This window comes from Scardinius erythrophthalmus, assembly GCF_964197995.2.
Source record: "Scardinius erythrophthalmus genome assembly, chromosome: 6".
NCBI classification, from domain to species: domain Eukaryota; kingdom Metazoa; phylum Chordata; class Actinopteri; order Cypriniformes; family Leuciscidae; genus Scardinius; species Scardinius erythrophthalmus.
The window spans coordinates 32,172,262-32,195,364 of NC_138226.1; the positions used below are offsets into that span (position 1 = coordinate 32,172,262).

At 38.6% G+C, this 23,103-nt stretch overlaps 1 protein-coding gene across 2 annotated transcripts in view; it reads right to left on the reverse strand.

Moving 5' to 3' along the window:
* The window catches only part of epha3 (eph receptor A3), a 127,338-nt gene that overhangs the window by 64,454 nt on the left and 39,781 nt on the right, over positions 1 to 23,103 (reverse strand). For both annotated transcript variants that reach the window (XM_081368312.1, XM_081368313.1), the window contains exon 4: positions 2,484 to 2,639. In XM_081368312.1, coding sequence (XP_081224438.1) covers positions 2,484 to 2,639 — 156 coding nt within the window. The remainder of the gene's footprint in view (positions 1 to 2,483; positions 2,640 to 23,103) is intronic.

A 23,103-nucleotide genomic window follows, 5' to 3' on the forward strand; every position in this document is an offset into this window, starting at 1 on the left:
TAGGTAACATCTTTGCCAGAGCAAGGCGTCCTTTGATCCTGACATTTAATAGAAATCACAGTGAGCAGGTAATGTTAACAGACTGGCTCTCCTGTTAGCGGTGCCAGGGTAAGCCATCCATAACACAGACAGTTCAGTCTGACAGAAGTGTGACTACAGCCTTCATATTAAAGTGGACCTCAACAATCACCACCATAACATGACAGACCCATGACATTCTCTGTGATGTTTGCATCAGTTTTGATAAGTGGTACAATTATATAACATGTCCGGTGTTGACATTTTCCTCACGTCAAGGATTTATGCTGCAGAATATCGCCTTTATGAGGTCATAAAAAAGGAGACCGACAGAAATAAACAAGTCCATTTATACGTACTAAAAACAGGCATAAATATATATGCCTTTGAAACGTTCAACAGTGATTAAATGCCGACCTTCACTGACACGGCGTAGAATGCAACATAAACTGCAAATTTTACAAACCAATAATTCAAGGAACAACTAGCTGTGCATATAATGCAGCCATGACCTGAATAATTCACGCAAAACAGTGAGAAAAAAACATCTCTGAAGAACTCAAAATGACCTTCCGCAATTATTGCAGATAATATCGTGCGTCGTCTTCTTTTAATTGCAGTTCCGCTCTCAGAGCTGCACTTAAAGCGTATCTGTTCCACTGCCTGCATCCGAGCAGATTCTATCAAGATAAATGTATAAACTCGAGGGCTATGACAATATGAAGTGGAGGAATTAAAGTCGTACACTCTTTTCAAGCGTTTTCCTCCCTCACTGTACCCATCAAAGTCTTAAACTAACATTGGCAATGAGTGCTTAGTGGAAATGAAGACTCGGAATTGCTTGTGACAGCCTAAATAAAATGCGACTCACATGAGCGTGGCATGATCCGACGTGCTGACTACTTCGGATGTCACGTAAGATATACCCGATTAAACTTGGCCGCAGAATTCAATAAGGCTCTTGGTGGTTTTATGTGATATGAATCAGCACTGATAGCAATGCAATGATTTATGGATAATGTGTTTTGGAATGCTTGGCAGTCGCTGTATGCATCTGTCTACCATCTGCGTGCTACTCCATAAAAGAGAATGGGTTAGCTTGCTCCAGTGAGCAAACCCAAGGAGGCCTGTCGGCTGAAATGGTTAAAAATAAGCAAACACGGACTATTCTCGGTGGGATAGCTTGAAGGCCGCAGAGGGGGTATCGGAAGCTTTGTCAGAATGAGCAAACACAAATTCATCAATCCTTGAACAAACACCATCCTTCAAAAAGCTCCGGCGCTTCTGAGGGCTCTGTGGCGAACAGGAACATAAATAGTTATCTGTACAATAACGTAACTTGTAAATGCTTGTGGATGTATTTGCCGTTTTATATCTAAAGGGATTGTCTGCCAAAACATGAAAATGCTGTCATTTTCTCTCTTCTGCTGAACACAAAACATTAATCAAGATAGATTGAAGAATGTTGGTAGGAACCTAAACCGTTTCAGTTCCCATAAGAAAAAATCAATGAGAACTGAAAGTTTATCAACATTCTTCTTTTCAAATGACAGAAGATATTTTGAAGAATGTTGATAACCAAACAGTTTTGGTTCACATAATGTGCCCTATTTTAACGATCTAAGTGCATGGTCTAAAGCGCAGGGCACAAGTGCACTTAGGGCGTGTGTAAATCCACTTTTGCTAGTTTAACGACGGGGAAAATGGTCGGCGCACCCGGCGCATTGTCTAAAAGGGTTGTCCCTATTCTCTTAATGAGTAATGGGTGTGTTTTGGGTGTAACAATCAATAAACCAATCAGAGTCTCATCTTCCATTCCCTTTAAAAGCCATTTGCGCTCGCGCCATGGCGGTTTGCTATTTACATGGCGGAATTTGCAAGCGGAAAGACTGAATGCTAGCGAGGAAACGGATCTGCTTGTGTGCAAGGTTAAAGCGCGTAAGCAGATCATCTACGGGACAAAGTGTATGCGAGTTGTGGACCCGCCTATAGGGGCACATTACTAACGCGCTCTTTAAATAACAAAAAAAATATATTGCACCATTGACTTTAGACCAGGTTTTTCTTGGTCAATAGCGGAGTCTATTTCAGTTGCCTCAAAATAGCAACGCACAAACGAATAGTGAACACACCTCGTTTTCAGACCAGCACGCTAATGGGTGCACAAATGCATTTGCTATTTAAACAACGTGGCACAGGACGTGAAAATGATAATTGCATTTCAGGCTGAAACTAGCAAAATACACTTGCGTAGCGCCTGGCGCAGCATTGCGCCAGGTGTATGGTAGGGTCCGATATTTTTTTTTTAATGTTCCACAGAAGAAAGTACCACAGATTTGGAATGACATTGAGAGTGAGTGAATGATGACAGAAATTCCTTTTTTGGAGTGAACTCTCTCTTTAAATGCGACGTGAAACCTATGGAATGTGGAGCAAATGTACTTCAGTAGGTTAGCAACACGTACGGGAGCAGGCCATAGAGGCGGGATCCTCTTCTGCGCGGAAGTAGTTTTTCTCGCATCCGCAGTGGACGGAGCCCTCCTGGTGCGTGTAGCTGTGTGGAGGACACTTGGAGCACTTGACGTTCCCGGAGGAGGCCTTATAAAAGCCGGGCCGGCAGGCTGTGGAGACAACAACAGGAGGGAAGACAAATTAGGATGCTGGGAGACTCTAGCCAACAGGACCATTAATTACCCCATTACTTTGCTGCCACTTTTAATGGAGCGAATCATTTCACATGACCATATGCATCGGCGGACACAATGGAAAGACATTTAATCATCTGCGTGGACTTAAACAAACTAATAGCTGTACCAACAGCGCTGAAATGTGCGTACGGTCGGCCACACGCATATACGAGCGAAAGTTATGACCTCATAGGAAAGAAATATTGTTTCTAGACGGCAACAAGATTAAATGAAGAGCAAATGGAGATGGCTTCTTAGTTCTTACAAGTGTCTCCTCAAGAGATTTAGAGGAATATAGAGATTTCCCAAGATATCAACGTCTGAAGTCTCAAAATGAACTCAAGCGTTTCTCATCAAATTTCATGACAAATTTTGAAAGCTGCGCCATACATATTCACTGTATTGCTCCTTATGAAAAGTTTATGAAATGCATTCAGAAATGCATTACATGGAATTTATACAGAAAATTACTTGAATACACAATTATGATGAACTTTTTATTGTTGTTATTATTATTGTTTAGGTTTTCAATGAAGTTTCAGGGTGATATAATTGGCCTGATGTCATAATGAAGAATAAGCCAATACATTCTTAGAAAAGACCAAACAGAAACAGGAAATGATATCAAGAGGAGGCCCACATGAATGTAAAATACTGTTTTTTTTTATGTTTTTAAAATAAGTCTATTATTCTTACAAAAGCTGCATTTATTTGATCAAAATGACGGTAAAGACAGTAATAGTGTGAAACATTATTATAATCATTTTCTATGTTAATATCACAGCCTAATTACTCCAGTGTTCAGTGTCATATGATCCTTCAGAAATCATTATAATACTAATTTCAAGAAACATTTCTTATTATTTATTACCCCTTACACCATGAATGCATTTTTTTAAATGATTTTACATCTAAGCGTCATACTTAAAAGCATTGACTTAAAAGCAACTTAAAAAATAAATAAAAAAATTGATCATGTTTGGAGGTTCTTATGTTTTACTGCTGAGAAAACCCCAGAACAAGTGATGCAATTTATTGATTTACTCATACTTGGCATGATGACTATTAGAAAGTATACATGTCAGGTCATAAAATCAAGTTTGGGCTTGTTCACAATCATGCATTTGGGCCAAATTTTGTGTTGATATCTCAAAGCAATCAAAAGTTATGGCATTTGGAACAAAGCTGGCATCCTTTTTATCATAAGTCCAAAAAAACTCTCCAAACAAGTGTTTTACTGAACATAAAGACTGCTTACATGTGTAAATGTCACAATAAAACATCATCATATTTATAATGACATAGAATAAGTAACAAGTAATAAGATCCTGGTTGATGAATGATGATTTTCCAGCGCTCTTTCTATGGTGCACGGTAAATCAAGACCTATCAATCTGAGAGATCGATCCAATCCATGCGTGCTGTAAAACAGTGTATATGAATATGGAATACATTTTTCAAAACAACATGACTATAAAGAGTAGTCCTATTCGTGGAGGAACATTTGTATGTTTAAAGTTCAAGGTTTATCTTTGACTGAAATATAATTGGAAAACCTTTTTTCCTCAGGGAGGAGAACATCTGAAAGGCTAAAGTCATAGATATGTGATAAAATATGTTTAAAAATACTTTAAAAGTCTCCTTTAATGTCACATTCAGTGGCTGTTTCATGAATTATGCAAATACACCTCTTATAATGGAAAAAAATATCTCTGCTATTAAAGTGTATCTCATCAGCTCATCCATCCCTATTCATGAGAATCCCATTCCATTACCCATAATGAAGAGGGAAAATCATGATGAGCTGGCTAATTACTAGAGCTCACACACATCTGTATTCCACTCCTCTGTTGTTGCAGGTTCAATACCTGATACAGTTACTGAACCAAAGCTTCAAGTCAGCACCGTCAACCTAGAATCAATTGAGTTCTACTTCAGGGCAAGAAAAACAAAGGGGTTTTATTATTATAGAAGCAGCAAGGCCAGGTTCTTCCCTGGGAATACAGCAGAAGATCATCACACCATTTAATAAAGGCTTTCTTGGGGTGGGATGCATGCATCCACTTCCAACATATAAGTGATGTTTATTATGTTTATTATCTCACAGTCAACATTCCCACGCATCTACATGCCTGTAGATTCTCATGAGAGGTTTTCTTATGCACAGTGTGAGCAGAAGACGGCATGGAGAGTACCCGTGATGCATGAGAATGCAGGTTTACATTAACCTGTTTCTCCTCTGAGGCCCTCCATTAGGGACTGCACAAAATAAGTCTGGTGAAGAAAAAAAATCAGGTGCTCTTAATAGCATTTGTTACAGGAAATCTAATCCGACATACATTTACTTCTGCAAATCAGAAAACACATAGTCCCAAACGTGATCAAAACACACCTGTGTGGTCAGAAGAGATCTGAAGACCACAGAGGAATATTTTATTGCTTAGAGGTTGCTTTTTCAGACACTCAGAAAATGAACGAATTGCCCTTCTTTTCTTTTCTTTTTTTAAACACAATTTAATTCATTTCATTCAAAGTCATTATCACACAATTGGATTAGGTCAAATTAATGTAGATTTAAATTTAAATGATCTAAACTAAATCTTCTCATGCCATTCCAACTTAATTTAATTAATTTACTAAGGTAAATTTAATCTGTTTCATTTTGTTGGTGCTACTTCATTTTGTATAGTTTTATTAATTAACTAAGGTTTAATCAGTTTTCTTATGTTAGTTTAATTTCAACTACTTTAAGAACTAGTATAACTGTAATGGAATTATGACATTTTTAATAATTATATGTTTATACATGGTATAGTTAACTTGTTTCATAGTATTTTAAATTTATCCCAATTTTATTTCAATTAGAGTAAAATTTATTTATTTTCTTCACATCTATAGTGCTAATACTCTTTTGTTTTTTTTTTTACCTGAGAAGGGTTGTCATTCTCAACTAAAACTAAAGCTAAAACTATTACAAATTGTTATATACTATAATAGTATACCAAAATAGCACTCGTGAGAATTATAATAGACCATTATTGTAATGCTCTACTGGGTGGTTGCCCTGCACGCTTAATAAACAAACTACAGCTGGTTCAAAACGCAGCAGCTCGAGTTCTTACCAGAACCAGGAAGTATGACCATATTAGCCCAGTTCTGTCAAAACTGCATTGGCTCCCTATTAAACATCGCATAATTTTTTAAATATTGCTGATTACTTACAAAGCACTAAATGGTTTAGCTCCGCAGTACTTGAGCGAGCTCTTAACGCATTATAGTCCGTCACGTCTATTGCGATCTCAAAATTCCGGCCAGTTACTAATACCTAGAATATCAAAATTGACTGCTGGCGGTAGATCCTTTTCCTATTTAGCACCAAAACTCTGGAACAGTCTTCCTACCATTGTCCGGGAAGCAGACACACTCTGTCAGTTCAAAGCCAGATTAAAGACACATCTCTTTGACCTAGCATTCACATAATACATTATAGACTTCTATAATTTAATGTTAGGCTGCATAGATTAGGTCAGCCGGAACCGGGAACACTTCCCATAAATCCTGATGTACTAGTTACATCATGAGAAGAATGGCATCTACGCTAATTTTAGTGTCTGTGTTTATCCCCAGGTTTTCCTGCAGCCGGCCGGATCCAGGCCGTATCCAGATCTGACGAAGGACCTTCGCCTGGACCGATGACAACGCAGTGCTGAAGTGCCAACTAGTCTCTCCCTATGGAGGATCCCTCTATCACTATACAGATAAGGCATTGTCGGGAAAATTTGTTTCGCGTTCCTACCCCAAAGCAACAAAATAAAATAAAATTCTTTATCAAAATTTATAAGGAAAGACAAGTACTTTGTTTAGGCTTGGCTTGTAGGGAATTCCAAACCTGCGTATTTTCAAACGCACATAACTATAGAACCCATTCTAAATGTGCATGTGAATGCGATCAGCGTTTCTCACAGGTTCGCGTTTAAAGTCTGTGTAGAGGGAATGGTGTCGTCTTAGCGGCCCCTAATTTAATAACAAATGATCGTTGCGACGGAAGCAAATCAATCAAAACTAACTTTAGATGGAAAATAACTTAACTCTGCTATAAAGCCAAAACAATCTCTGTTACCTTAAATTATACGCTTATCTCTGTAAAGCTGCTTTGAAACAATCTACATTGTTAAAAGCGCTATATAAATGAAGATGACTTGACTTGACTTGACCTAAATGAGAGAAGTGTTGACATACAGAAAGAAAATGTACCTTATGGATAGTATGTCTCACATAATTTGGTCCTGGAGGACACTGATGAGGGTTCATGTTCAGAATTTTGATTGCAGACTTTGAGACATTGTTCAGATCTCATCTGTTAGAGTCCTCTTTTTTTCTTTTTCTTTTTTTTTTTTTTTTTTTTTTTTTTTTTGTCTGTCAGGAAAATATGTAATAAGAAAAACATTCCCATTTGTTCTCTAGGAGAAAGACTTAAGATCTCAGTTGTGATTTTCTTTTCTACGTGGTTGGTCAGACAAGAAAAAAAAAAAGTACTTTCTTCCAATCAGCCTTGATTTTGCAATGCCCTTGACAAGCAATGAGGGTTACTTATAAATAGAAATAAATTACACAGGCCAAAAATAAACAAAGGAGATGCAAGACAAAGAGTCTCTTGGGTCAGCGAAGCAGGTGATGATGGAGAGAAAGGTGCCCCACTTTCCATCACGAGAGCTCTTATACCTGACAGCTCTTTAATAGAAGCCAGGGAAGCCAATGGCTCTCGACGACACCATCCTCTCATCTCTCCGAACTCTCATACTGCAGTGAAAGGCTATGAATGACATTACCCAAAAGCTGTGCCTGCACTTCCTCCATGTAATCCAAACGCCTCAGATGTACAGGGGAGCGCTGAGAGTGGGATGATATATACGTTTGTGTGTCTAACACGACGTGCTGAGGTGGAAGCGCTTTGTGTGTGTGAGCTCGGGGGCTGTTATTGATTACACGTGTGGTGCGAGGAGACGTTGGGGCTCACTCCCGGGCTAACAGGCTCGAGAAGGGAGTGAGATCGCTACAGAGGTGATTTCTCATCCAGGCCTCCCAGCACACGCTCCCATTCGCACTTGCTCTTAACAAGAACACACACATGCTCTCCCAAGAGCGACTCTTAATAAGGATATGAGAGATGATCTTATTACTTTGTCGATCTTTTCTTCGCTATCATGATGATGTTTGATGGTGGGGCGGTCGAGTCAAATCAAAGAACTGTGAAAGAAACCTTAGCATGGGATAGAGAAATCAATAGCTTTAGCAATTAAATGAAGAGCAAATAGGCCAACATTTTCTGAAGAAAGTTTACACTGTCAGGCAGTGGGCGGGCAGTTTAAAGGGATTTAAACCCCCAAATTAAAATTCTTTCATCATTTACTCACGCTCAAGTTGTTCCAAAGAGTTTCTTTCTTCTGCTGAACACACAAGAAGACATTTTTAAGAATATGGGTAACCAAACAGTTTGCAGGTGCTAGTCCATAGTATGGGAAGAAAATTACTTTGGAAGTCAATGGGGCCCATTAACTCTTTGGCTACTGATATTCTTCAAAATATCATATTTTGTGTTCAGCAGAAGAAAGAAATTCATACAGGTTTGGAACAATTTGGGAGTGAGTAAATGATGACAGACTTTTCATTTTTGGGAGAACCATCCCTTTAACCGCTCCATTCCGTGAAGATCTGGCCCAGCCGTTACGGATATGGTTTCATTTTCCACTGCGGGGCTGATAACAGAGCTCTTCTGAATGCATTACAAATGCGTCAATCCTGCAGTCGTTGCAAGAGTTTAAAGCAAGCTTGACCAGCTACAGAAGCTTACTCAAATATATAATGATACAAATGTAAAAAAAAAACAAAAAAAAACATTATCAACTGTCTGAAAACAACCTGTCTAAATATGCACTGTAAAAAAATTCTAACCCTCCCAAATCAAAAATTTCAAGTGACCGGTAACATCTAAATTTTTCAATTGGCCCAAGTGAAATTCTTGTTGCAATAGTCTGTTCACATTGGCTCAATGAGAAATAATACGTCAGACTAATTGAAAAATTTAGATGTTATCGGTCACTTGAAATTTTTGACTTGGGGATGTAATTTTTTTTACAGTGTGTTCACCGTGGTCTATTTACGTATAAAGTGGTTCAGATGTTGACATACTGTATCTTACTAAGATACAAATTTATACTCTTTATAATGTACATAAATAGACCAAGGTGAACATATTTAGACAGGTTGTTTTCAGACAGCTGATTATAGCTTTCAGAAAAGTCCAGTGCAAACGATACTGCCAACGGCAGCTGTCAGAGGTACTAGGCGACAAGATCAATCCTCTGTAGGCAAGACCGTCCCATTTAACAATGCTCGGTCCAAACTTTGTGGCCTTCGAAGGATGCAGCCTATGAATTGGGAGACAGCTAGAGAAACTTGCAGCCAGGCAACTGACAAGTGACCAATCCTGAGTTGCGACATCACTACATGCATTCAACCAGTGGTTCAGTGAGCCAACAGTGCTGAGAATTCCGGGCCAGAAATGGTTTGTAATCGTGCCCAACCAAGCTCAAGTGGAAATATAACTGGAACTAACTTTCAGAAAATAAGACTTAATAATATAATTTAGCTTCTTAAGTAAATGTAACTTGATATAAGAATGAAAATCTTTGTGTTAAGTAAGAATAATATATATATATATATATATATATATATATATATATGTTTTTTTTTTTTGTAGTCTGCCAATGTGTGTCTATTTTATAATGTCCTTAATTCTTTTCATTCAATGTAGAAACATCAGAGACTAAGGTGATGCTTAAGTGAAACAAAATTGATATCTCCATTTAATGACTTGAACAATGAAAGAACCTCAGAGAAATACAATTTTCCTATGGGAAGGGATAGCTGTGTGATAAAATACAATTAAAAAATAAAATGTTCCTCTGAGCTGAAAAGACCATGTCATGGGTAACTGGTGATATGATATAAGGACAGACCTCCTTGTGACTAAACAGGATCCTATCAATCAATAGAAGCATAATGTGATGACATGACGGTAAGTGTTGGCTAGATTCACTTACGGTAGTGTCTTTATACAGTAGCTGGCAGTGAGGGAGAGGATACGAGGAACAAATGCATTCATTCAGCACCCCCTGTTCAAACTAATTGCCTGTGAAACTGTATCTGACTTGCTGGCTCTCAAAAGAAAAGCCCACAGTAGATGTCCTTCCTCTGGGGAGACGAGAACAGAGTCCTCAAAGGTCAAAATTCCATTCCCGTTATCACTTACAACATTTCTGATGTAAAAGTCTAAAATTAACACTATAAAAAGGGGGGAATCTTTTAAATTTAGTTAGCAAGATGTAACAAAATACCTTTCTTACATATTAAATAAAAATAATCAGAGTTGGGGGTAATGCAAGTTACTTTAGTTAAATATCTTTTAGGGAGTGACACAATATTGTAATGCATACGTTTTAAAAGTAACGTTCCCTGGTAGTAATAATAATAATAATAGTTAAAATCAGAATTTTCAACATTTTCAAACATATTTTTCAGGTAAAAATAATAATCATGAATATCATAAAGTTATTCTATACACCATTCGACAAACTACTGACCTTTACAAACAATTGTCTTCAGATTTCCTCTTTGTGATATAACTTCCTGCTTTTGGTGTCACATGACAACAACATAGCTTCCTGGTTTTTGAGTGGAATGTTTTTCAAATATTCAAAGTATAAAAAAAATACTGCATAACTGCTGAAATAATTATGACATATAATTATAATATATATACTATATTTATATAGTAATATAGTTATATAGTAATACTATATAAAAAAAAACTTTCATCTATATATATAATACTAATAACAATTTATTAAAATGTCAATGTTTTTTCCCTCAAGTTACACGATCACGAGCCTTATTATATAACTGTAACAAATTCATTTACTGTACATTAGATTTAAATGTAAAAACTTACATCAAATAGATTTATTTATGTAATCAATTATGAATCAATTTTCAAGTAGTGCATCCTTAACTTTGAATATTTATGCAACAGCACAAATATAATCATGTTTAATTAAAGTGCAATCCAGTTGTCTCATCATAGATCTGAAGATGTTTTTGTCCCTTTCTAATTGGAAAGCAGAGCTTCGTTAATTTCCAGAAGAGTTTCATGGATAAAGTTTAAAATGAAGGTTATTAGTAGATGTTGAGTTGAGAACCACTAAGCGAACATCATGGGAAAAGCCCCAAACCCAATTAAAGTGCATGCATGGGTTTCACTTCCACTGCTAATTCAATCACTGCCAACACTGACACCTCTAGAGCTCTCCATTCAAATGACCTTTGACCTTGATCAATGCGTGCCTGGCACTCCTGCACAGCCAGAGGTCTAACAGTGCCTCTCTAAGCATATTCACATCGCATGACAAATCCAGTTTGCGGTCCGAAAGTTTCAAGCCACAACGGACTAAATAAAGTTTCAAAGTTTATACGTCTTCTAAACGCGCTAACAAGTTACATGTGATCATGTGTTGAGGATAAACACACAGAGGAATACACAGACAAATTCCTCAGCACAAATGCACAATTAAACACACATTCATAAATCACAGATTCACATATGAGTCTGAATTGTGTTCGCATAAGCAAGCTCTCTTCACTCAGTGGTCCATTTGTAACCGCGGGCACTTAGGAGAGCTCAGCTGTAGCACTCAGAGAGGCCTGAAATGTGATCAGCGCTCCTCTGTTTGTCCTGGAACCTCTACAATGGCGCTCTCAGAGGAGAATGAGGCCACCTCTCCTTGAATCAATACTGCCTTGTAAACAACACCAATGACACCACCCCATTTTATGGGCCTTTTTATATTAAAAAATGACTCAAGAACACATATGAGGCCAAGGACATCAATGTCACATCATCATCTGCATGCTTTTTGTTCAGCTTTTGCATTCGACAACAGTCGTTCTAAACTGATTTAGTTTCATGACCCAGATTTTACACACAAACAGGCACATTTCAGCCCAAAATCGTTTTATTTATTATTATTTTTTGCATAAAGATAGCTAAACCTATTTGTTTGGTAATTGAAATAAAGCTGAAATAAAGTAGTAATAAATATTAGAAAATTAGAAATGCTGCCTTGCCATCTAACGGAAATAAATAAGTTTAAGAAATATTTTATATATGTAATATAAAAAAATGTAATAACATTTAATAATAATTTAATATTTCATATTAATATTTTAATAATATTTAAAAATATTACTTATTACTAAATATTTATTTATTGAAATATATTAAAAAAACAATATTAAAAATAATGGCAAAAGCATATAATAATATCACTAAATCTAAAACACAATTCTAAACATATAAAAACAAAAGCTAATTCAAAACATTGATAATAAATACTGTACTAGTATAAAAAAAAACTTTAAAAAAAAAACTAAAAAACTAAATTAAAAAAACTGATCTTGACAGTTTTCACGACATTCATTGACAGGGAACAGATTAGGCTGACTGTTAAAATTTGAGCATAATATATTCCAGAACCAACATACAGAACACCAACTTTTTCATAATTTTCCTGTTTACTAAAAACACTAACAAACAAAACAAAAATCCCAAATCTCTGTTTTGGGAACGTTCTGAGAACCCAACCCTAACATTCCCAGAACATTCTGGGAACCAATAATTGGAAAAACTCTACAGTTCACAAAGTGGATAAATGTGTTGTGGAGAGGGAGCCAGGCTCTCCATCAGCTCTCTCAGAGTGAAAGGAAAGGTCAGTGAAGGTTTCGCTCTACTTCGATGGTGCCAGCGGTAAACAGAGCGAGTAGTTGAGAGTGTTGACTAAACAAATGATTTCCTGGTTCCATAGACTCGCTCCCACCCCTTCCATTGCACAAGGTCAGAGGGACTCTCGCCCCCCCACTACCCCCCCCCCCCTCCTCCCCCTACTCTCCTCTTCACGTCTCCTCTCACTCTCCCACCCCAGCTCCGGGTAAAATTAGATTTGATCAGGCATCCTGTGGGACAGCTATTCTTCTGCCTTAGGAATGGCAGAGGCGCAGCCCCCACTGGAGCCCATCGCACTGAAGATGGATATTAGCATTGTAATGCGTGCCGCGCTACTGGGACTGTTTACGGTTCCAAACATGTGTTTCCGCCCTGCTTTTGCAGCACGGCTATAATGCCTCCAGTGTGCCCGCACCTTCGCGATCCGCTCATCAGCGGGGCTTTCTCATTCAAATCAGCTTGAGATCAGACCGCTTAATTAGCCCGCACATTTCCCAAAGTGAAGCTCCAGTGTGAGGAGCCTCTTTAAGAGCCTTTTGAAATGAATGAGCCTCCACTCCAGAAACATTACCTTGTAGTTACCAGCACAAACACCAACAGAGGCCTGAGAAAGCTGATATGAATTAGTGTTGTAGAATGCGCCAGCTTGGCAGCTCCCACATGCATCCGCTGGCAAGCTAACAGTGTGAATTCATAATTTGTTTTCGGGGATTCGTTTTGATTAGGCTGCATAGATTAGGTCAGCCGGAACCGGGAACATTTCCTATAACACCCGATGCACTCGTTACATCATAAGAAGAATGGCATCTACGCTAATGTTAGTCTTTCTGTTTATTTCGAGGTTTACTGAAGTCAGCCGGATCCGGGCCGCATCCAGATCAGATGGAGGACCTGCGCCTGGACCCATCCACAACGCATCCCTGAAGTGCCAGCCTCATCAGACCTGTGAAGGCCTCATGGACACGACAGCCATCGGCACTGTTCTTCAACAAACTCGTCTCCATACCGGCGTGATGACTCCGACTAAATAACTGGATAAATATTCTGAATGTTCTGATCCAATCTGACTTCTGACCTGTAATGCTGCCTGGATCATAATCATACACTGTTCGTTCGTTGGCCTGAGGAGAACTGGCCCCCGGCTGAGCCTGGGTTCTCCCAAGATTTTTTTCTTCATTCTGTCACTGATGGAGTTTTGGTTCCTTGCCAATGTTGCCTTGGTTTTTTGCTTGTTTAGTTGGGGACAATTAATATTCAACAATATTATTGATCTGCCTTACTTAAGGTGGACGATGACGCAATTTTCTTCTAGAAACAAACTTTGTTGTATTATTTTCATGTTATCACTGTGAAGCTGCTTTGATTCAATATGTATTGTAAAAAGCGCAATATAAATAAAAGTGACTTGACTTGACTTGACTTGATTAGTTCTGGCTGCGATGAACGCACTGCATCAAGGGTAACAATAAACATTTTGCTCTGACATTACTGTATCTTAGTGATGCTCGCAAGTTCCTTGGTGTTGGGTTCCAAACACCATTGACGCACTGTGATATGTTACAAATGTACTCGGCGAGGCTAATGAATAGCTTTGCAGGCGCTCTTCTAGGAATGAGAAACAGCGACGCCATTTTAATACAATTATCACACAGCAAATGACCACATTGGGTAATGCATTTGCCTTTAAATATCCTTATAAATGAATTACAGACCTCTGTGGTTGATTCATCTTTGTAAATCTGTCAAAGAGAATCATAATATTGTGCTTGCGCTAAAAGCGCTCTAATTATGATTCAGTAATGACTCAGAGCAGAGCAGGTCACTCATTGTGAGAGCCCTGTACAATCTAACAGGCATGCTTCATAATTAGAGAGCCAGCAAACGAAGGATTTCGAACCATCTCGTCTGTGAAGTGGGATAGAGATGCAGCTTCATCTCATTAAAAAAGCATTTCATTCCTGTTCAATGGCATAATCCTGTCGCTACGGACGACAACATTGTGTCTCACTGCTCTATTAAAGGAGAAATAGCTGCATACTTTCCTGGAGTGTCTCACTCTCTCCTTCTTGTGACATCTTTGTTAGTCAACAATTTCTATTTACACACTGTCACGGCAGCCCTGCCGCAGGATGGACACACAAGCGCACGCAAACACACATGCTCATCTGCATTAATGTACCATCTCATGCGAGCCCTTTAGGCTCGATCCCTCGTCTTGCCTTTCATTGTGAGGCTGAAAGCACCTCTGAAAAAAGGAATCCAAATCCAACTAATAAGAATATATGCCGAGTGAGAAAAGTAAAACTCAGAAGTGAAAGAAAACTCTGGCACTACTACTTGTACAAAATGTGTATGCATGTACTAATTTGGTAACACTTTATAAGTTCTAATTTGTTAGCATTTGGTGATGCATTAACTAATGTTAATAATGAGCAATATATATTACAGCACTTTAAAAAAATATATTATTATTATTATTATTATTATTATTATTTTCAGTGCTGATATTTTTTCAGTGATGACAGAGAAGTTAATCAAGAACTTGATTATAATTTTTTTACATAATTAGCATACGTTTATTTGTGCCATTTCATAGATTTAATGACTTTACAATAGTTTAAAAAGAAATTTAAAATATATTATTTTGAAATTTTCTGTTTTGAACAACAAGAACAACAACAACAACATTATAATAATAGTAATTATTATTATTATTATTATTATTATTAGTGGCAACACTTTACAATAAGGATTGATTTGTTAACATTAATAATCAATAATTATACCGTAGTTAACATGAACTAACAATGAAGAGTACTTTTACAGTATTTATTAATATTAGATATGTTAAATCTCAACGTATTTACTATTTAATTTTTAAGATCAAAAGTTGTATCTGTTAACATGAATGCAGTGTAAACTACCATGAACATGAACATTTTTATTAACTAACTAATGTATTACCTTTAATTGACTAACATTGACATGTTAGTCATTAAATCTATATGAAATAACAAAAATAAACATATGAGAATTTTTAAAGGATAAACAGACCAAAGCTATATATATATATATATATATATATAACCCTTCAACTTGTTGGACATTCTCTCAAACTTTTCTGAGCACTGAAAAAAATGAAGAAAGAAAAAAGTCCACAGATTCGATCAAGGCTTCTTTATGTGAGACCGTTTTGGTGCACTGCTCGGGCAGTATATGTTATAGAGATGCTATAGTACCACAGAATTATTGAACTCTTGGTGATGGACCACCTTTGCAAGGCCTGTAGTTTCCAAGGCTTAACTCTACATCAGTGTTCTTGTCAGCAGTTAAGGTCAGTGTGTGCTGTGTGTTTGAAGGAAAGCTTAGCTCTGTGTTCACAGCTGGACGCATGTGTACAGACTATAAACTAACGCAGGGAACAGCTGGGAGCCTCAACAGCAACTGCGGATAGCAACATGCATGAGTATGTTGGGGCCGTTAAACACTTCCTGATATCTGCAAGCATAAACAAATACACAGTGAACACAGTCATACAGAAACACGCTAGTAAAATAAGGACAGTTTCTGTGACGTGATCCTATCCTCTCGTAGAATCCTATATCCCTCTTCCTCAATGCCTGATCGAAAACATAGCATGTTTTCGTGGTATTTTATTCTAAGCAAAGGTGCTTTACTATACTTAATCACTAATCTTAGCACTATGCTAAGTTAGCAGACTAAGCTTTTTAGCTTGCAAATAGATGGTTAACTGAAAACACAAAGAATTAGATATGTTTAATTTAATCAATTTAAGCTTTGGTATGCAATTACATTACAATTACATTACAATTACAATTGTTTTTGTTTATCATTTCTAATCAGGGACCAAATACGACGGGTAGTCCATAAACAAGTTGTCTCAGCAATCGAATGCCTTTGGAGCTCTAAAATCTGTACTGAATTGAAACGTCATTAAGTCAGACATTCACATAACAAATAAAATGTATATTCAATGGAAGATACATATTTAATTGTGGTTATTATATTACAATTCTTGTTATAAGTAATAATTGAAATATTTATTTGTGTCTTTTATAGCCATTTCTGCATTTGCATTTAACAACTCATGGTAACTATTTATTGCACATTGATGTATTTTATTGTATTGCTGTTGTATTTAAAAAAGTAAGCCACAAGATATTATTGTGTTAATATATTACATGCATTTTGCTCTAATACAGTACAAAGCATGCAAAACGTATGCAATAATGTTCCTGCATCTTTCTTGCTAAGGCGCTAGATGTGACTGGGTCAGCCAGTAATTTTAGGACATCATTTCGCCGAAATCCCCTGACACGTCTCAATAAGCCACCATGATGCCTTTAGCAAATTGAGAGCAGTAGAAGAAGAAAGAGGGAAGAAAAAGAGAGAAAGTAGCTTTGAAACAACTAAGCCTATTAGCATAATTTTCAAAGCCTCTCAGAATGCGAGTCCTCCAGTCGGAGCCATCCCTCTTCCTTGGTGCCATTGTACTGAATGTACTGCTCTGCTACAGAAGCCAGCACAATGGGAGCCCTGCATCGGCCACCACCTAATCCCCTATTGTGGCAGGTTTATGGCCGCCTCTTTTTCGGGGGGCCCTTAGGACCCTCCATTCCTCTGGAGCTGCAGGACCACACGGAATCGGCTGCCACTGATAAATCTCCACCGCAGACAAAGAGATGGCAGGTCAGCCAAGGGTTCAGGGATTGTGCTGGCCACTTTTAATGTACGCTGACTGTCAGCCACAGGCATGACTGATAACAGAGGTATTATTTTCACAGAGGAGCAGTGCCCAACACCAGCCATAAAACCTCCTATTCTAATCCAAATGACCTCCCTCTGGCTATTGTGGAGAGGACGCGCTTCCGTGCAGAGCTCAAGTGCGATAACCGTGGCCAACACAGGGATCCGTCCGCAGAAGAATTACTGTCTATCTCTCCATTGTGTCCCTGTGTGGGAGGACTAGCTGCCAACAGACAACAACAAGGAGGTGTTCCATATGCCCACCTCCGTGACGCTGACAGAACATAAAAATTCAGGTGGCAGATTTGCTATCTGCTCAGCGTAGGTCCCTTTCTTCCCCATCGCGCTTCCCCATCTCTGGTGATAAAAAAGAGTGAAACGCCTAGGAATCTAATGGGCCGAAGAAAATATTCAAATGCTTATGCTATTACTCCACCCACATCATCAATGAATACATGCATATCGGGATCCGTGTGAGAGTGCATACGCTTTTTGGCTTCATTCCCATACTTCTACTATCTATGTCGACATTTGTCTTTTTAAGGCAGCATCCTAACTTCCTAAGTGACTAATTTGGAACCCTCTATGGAAGTCTACCCACACTTTATGGAAAATGCAACTCATTCCAATAGTCTGATGTTAAAGGCCCCCTGAAATCAAAATGTATGTTTTTTAGCTTTTAGTATGAATATGTTAGCCTTAAGGTTATGAATAAGCTGGTGTGCTCCAAAACAATTCGCATTGGAGATATAAGCATTCAAAACTTAGTCTCTCACTTCCGCTAAATGGATCACGGATTTTTATGACCTCACCGGACTTCAGCTTCTCATCACATCTTCTGTCCAATCAAATGCTCTCTAGAATCTAACGTATCACCAGCACCTGGATTCGCTTCCATGGTGCTGTCAAGTACGACTTGTAGTCTGTGAGGTAAACTAAACGCTATTGGAATTGAAAAGGGGGAGGAGCCATTCAATATGTCTCGCCTTAGCTTCCTGTTTCAGAGGAAATGATTTCAACACATCATACAAAGCTGAGCGTTCCAAGGCACTTCAGTGGGCCTTTAACATGTTGCTTGGCTAGCAATGCAAGCGTACAATAAGCATAGAACTACACCATACGAACAAATGTTAATGAAATATTGGTAAAAATAATCAAAACATTTCCTGCACCCTCCACCATATTGGATTTTTTTTTTTTTTTTCACAGAGCTGGATGGGACAATATCAATGTCACAATGCTTTAACGGATTGCCTTCTTCACAAAGAATGCATGTAAGGATGCCTTAGATTTTGGCTAAAATTAGCTATTTTAGGAGGCAGCGTAATTAATGTTATTATCATAATTACCTTTCGGAACAGTCTTTGCAATGGAGACCATACCATTGAACGTTTGAGTGTTTTCTTGTGTGCTAGGTAATGGAGGAGAGAGCACTCTAAACTAAAGCCTGCACGAATGACCAGCATGTGTGAGGAATAAGTGTCCTCCTTTCAAGAGTGCTAAAATAGGTCATCTCCAACACTTCATAAAACAGCACTGGGCTCCAAGTGAGGACAGCTCACTTCCTCTTTCACCAACTCCTGACCAAAAATATATTAGCATTCCATGAACAGGAAACAAAATATCAGGATTCTCAGACCTAAGATCATTATTAAAGGCACAGTTGTCTCAAAAATAAAAATTATATCATCATGTACTCACCCTCATGTTTCAAACTAGGGTCACTTTCTATGAAACACAAAAAGTATATATATATATATATATATATATATATATATATATATATATATATATATATATATATATATATGTGTGTGTGTATATATATATATATATATATATATGTGTGTATATATATATATATATATATATGTGTGTGTGTGTGTGTGTGTGTGTGTGTGTGTGTGTGTGTGTGTGTGTGTGTGTGTGTGTGTGTGTGTGTGTGTGTGTGTGTGTGTGTGTGTTCTTTTTCATATAATGAAAGTCAACGGGGACTGTTGAATGCTGTCAAGCTCTGAAGGACATGAGGCTGAGTAAATGATGACAGTATAGCCAAAAATGTGTAAATGTGATCTCACAAATCCCAGTTTTATACATCATAGCCTTGATTAATACCCGTTCTTACAAAGAGTGACATGTAATTTTATTTTCGCAATTTATTTACACAGCTGAAGTCTTGCTTGGCCAGTGTGTGTTCAGTAACTTTATCAAGGGAACTAAAGTAATGCTCGGCAAGAGGATGTCAACCACTGCGCTAGAATCTGTTGAATTTCTAGAAAGTCCTTGCCAAACCACAGCTTTTCATTGTAACCATATGGCCAGTCCTCTTGGTCACCTTCCCGCTTACTTCACACCTGCTGTTCCAGCCCAAACATGAAGCTATTCAAATAGCAGATGAGTGATCACTCATTTACTGGAGATCATTATCAAGAACCCATTTAGTTTCCAAATGACCTGGGGACCCTGGTAACCCACACCCAATGTTCTGACCAAATCATTAATAAAACTACATTCGCCTTTCCTTAAGGAAATACCAATGCTTGCAAGGCAGAAAAGGGGATAGTGTTAAAGTTTTAGGCGTGGTTCTGTGTGAATAAAATACTGCATAAGAGCCACTTTGTCATGGTAAGACATGGTAAGTATGACAATGAGCCTGCATTTAATTTTAAAGTTCAATACTTAATATGTAGGAAAAACTGCTACCTAAAAGTTGGATAGTTGCTGGAACTGTATGAGCCTCAAGTCTTACAGAATTTCATATTTCTACAGCAGGGTGTCCAATCCTCTTCCTGGAGGCCCAACGTCAGGCAGAGTTCAGCAGCAACCTACCCCACAAATACTTGGCTGAAAGTTTCTAGTCGCCCTGAAGACCTTGATTAGCTTCAGGTGTGTTCAATTGAGGATGGAACTAAATTCTGCAGGACTGTGGATTGGACACCCCTGTTCTAAAGAGGCTATGTTTACATGCAACCAAATAATCCGTTAGTAATCGGATTGACGGCTCAATCGGACTGAAAAGCCTTCATGTAAGCACCTTAATCGATCTGATTGAGCTCGATCTGAATGAAATTTCGATCAGATTGAAAGGGGTGGTTTATTCTTTTTCTAATCCGATCGAGAGAACATGTAAACACTTGATTGGATTGAAAACCAAAACTGAAAGGACTGCGCATGTGCAATGATGTTGAAATAGCGTAATGACGCATGACGCGCGGAACGAGCTGATCTTCCTGTTGAATAAAGTGTCATATAAATGAGTATCCAGTCATTCTAAAATTCTCCTTTCACTCTGCGTCTGTGAAGTGGAGCAGGACAATGTCCCACCAGTCCTTGTTTTGGATTCTCATCCACAGACGACTGGTTTTGGGTGCAGATAAATATAAGCAGCACGACACAACGATTCATATGCTCATTTACTCCAAATTATGACCAGAAATGGATAAATATTAAGTCTGCTGTTTAAAACAAATAAAGAACCAATGTAGGTAAAAAGTTAGTATGCGCAAACTCTGTATATTCGTGCAGTGTGCGCGTGTCAAAAAATCTATTCCGATTTGAAGCTTGCGACATATAAACGCGCACATCAACCCAATCACGTTTATCATTCATGTAAACATACGTTCGGATTCATCAATCTGAATGAATTCAGTCCGACTGAAACAAATGTTGTGCATGTAAACGTAGCCAGTGATACAGATTCTTGCAATGACGATTTGTCACTTGCTCATAATGAAGTTGTAATCATGAATGCCCCTTAGGAGGCCTTGGCTGCCTGAATATAAAATATCCGGAGAAAAGATCAGGTTCTTCAGCGATCAGCAGCTCCTGCGAGGGTCAGGAAGGGGTCTGACGCCCATGCCGTTACGGGCAGCTAACCGAGCGAGAATGCTATTTAGATTTCTCCGGCAGGTGCCCTGTTCCAGCCTGGGCAGAGGGGCCCACAAATCAATCTTCTGTGTCGAGCCACTCCGCAGGGTGTCCACACATTTGTTAAGACTTGCCTGCCAGCCAGTCCCCATTCGTCTCTCTGAGGGGGCCACTCTAGGGGAAAGGCTGTCTCACCAGGGGCTGCGCCGTGCAGGCTGGGTACAGGGTGCAGTGTAACCATAAATCAGAGGACCTCTGCAAGGAGCTACGCTGTGAGGCTGTCAGGGTCGGAGTAGACGCGCCATCGCAGGTGATCCACAGACACCATGGCAGGACGGCACCGAAACATCAAGGGTCTCTTCTTACCTACCCTCAGACAGCTGTTGAGAATGCCCCTCTCTTTCTTCATATATACCCACGCTCGCACTGACAGGCGCTCACGCTACGCTCTTCTGTTTGTTAACAGTGTGTTACATAAAATGTCCTCCTGCGGCTCGGTTCCTGAGCCACGGATATTTTCTGATGACACAGCAGAGCAGTAGAATTTATGAGACTAGAATAAACCTTTTTCTGAAAAGCACAAGTGCTTGCAAACAACCTCAGGCTTTGTCAGAGATTAAATGTGAATGTGGCGGGTTGCTTGATGCCTGCGCTTTGACATGGAGAGAAATGCAGAGGTTTTGAAATGAGTCAAACACCAAGGGACCGTCTCTGAGACGAGCAAGCTCCTCTGGGTCCTCCTTAGATATCTTGAGCGCACCAAGAAAGGGAATGCTTGAGGAGGGCTGACATTTTACACAAAACCCCGTCTTTATACAAGGAGAGGGGCAATTATCAGACTGTTTGCACCAGTCAGGGGGGCAATTACCTGAGAGAAAGGTCAGAAAGAGTGTTCTGCTCCGGGTCCTCCTCCACAGGATTGATTGCTCACCTGGGTTCATCACTGGTGCTGATACGCATGGTCTCATGTGATTTTGTCTCCTTGAAGTCACTGAGATATCCTGACACAGTTCTCTGGCAGATCTGTGTTTCCACCAACTGAGGTCTTTGCATGAAGAGTCAGCTGGATGAGTTGAACTTTGCAATGTGGTCAGAGAGGGTCCCTTGGTGTTTGGCTCATTTCAAAACCCCCGATTTTCAAAGTTAAAAGGTATTAGAATTAGTTTACTGAGCAAACTATGTCTGCCTTTAAAAATAGCCATTGCACACACTGTAATTTTACTGTTGTAATTGGGAGAAGTGATTTGAAGCACTTTTGAATGCAAAATATGTTAGCAAAACCTTTTAGAATAACATTAGAATTATTGTGCTCCCATTATAATCAGCTCTGTCTATTTGACAGGCATGCTTGTGCCGGCACTCGCTCATTGAAGCCTGCAAAGTTAAACGTAGACTCTTGCTGTCAGGATAATCCTTTAAGCAAAATCTTAATACTTGCGTACATTTTTTACATTTTCAAGTAGACTAAGTATACAACTGTAATATGTAACTTGTTCGAGTCACACTTTAGATTAGGGTCCAATTCTCAATATTAACTATTAACTACAACTTTTGCCTCAATAAACTCTCAATTACTGCTAATTAATAGTTAGTAAGGTAGTTGTTACATTTAGGTATTGGGTAGGAATTGGGTAGGGTTATGGATGTAGAATAAGGTCATGCAGAATAAGGCATTAACATCTGCTTTATAAGTACTAATAAACAGCCAATATCCTAGTAATATAAATGCTACAAGTTAATAGTGAGAATTGGACGCTAAACTAAGTGTTACCATTGAGCGCTAAGGAAAAGCGTCTCAAATGCATTAAACAGCTCACGTATATGACAGTAGGACAAGCCATGTAGGCGTATGAATTCATTTGAAAAGACAATAAATAAACTTCAGAATAGTTTATTCATGAAGTTATGTGAACAACACACGGAATC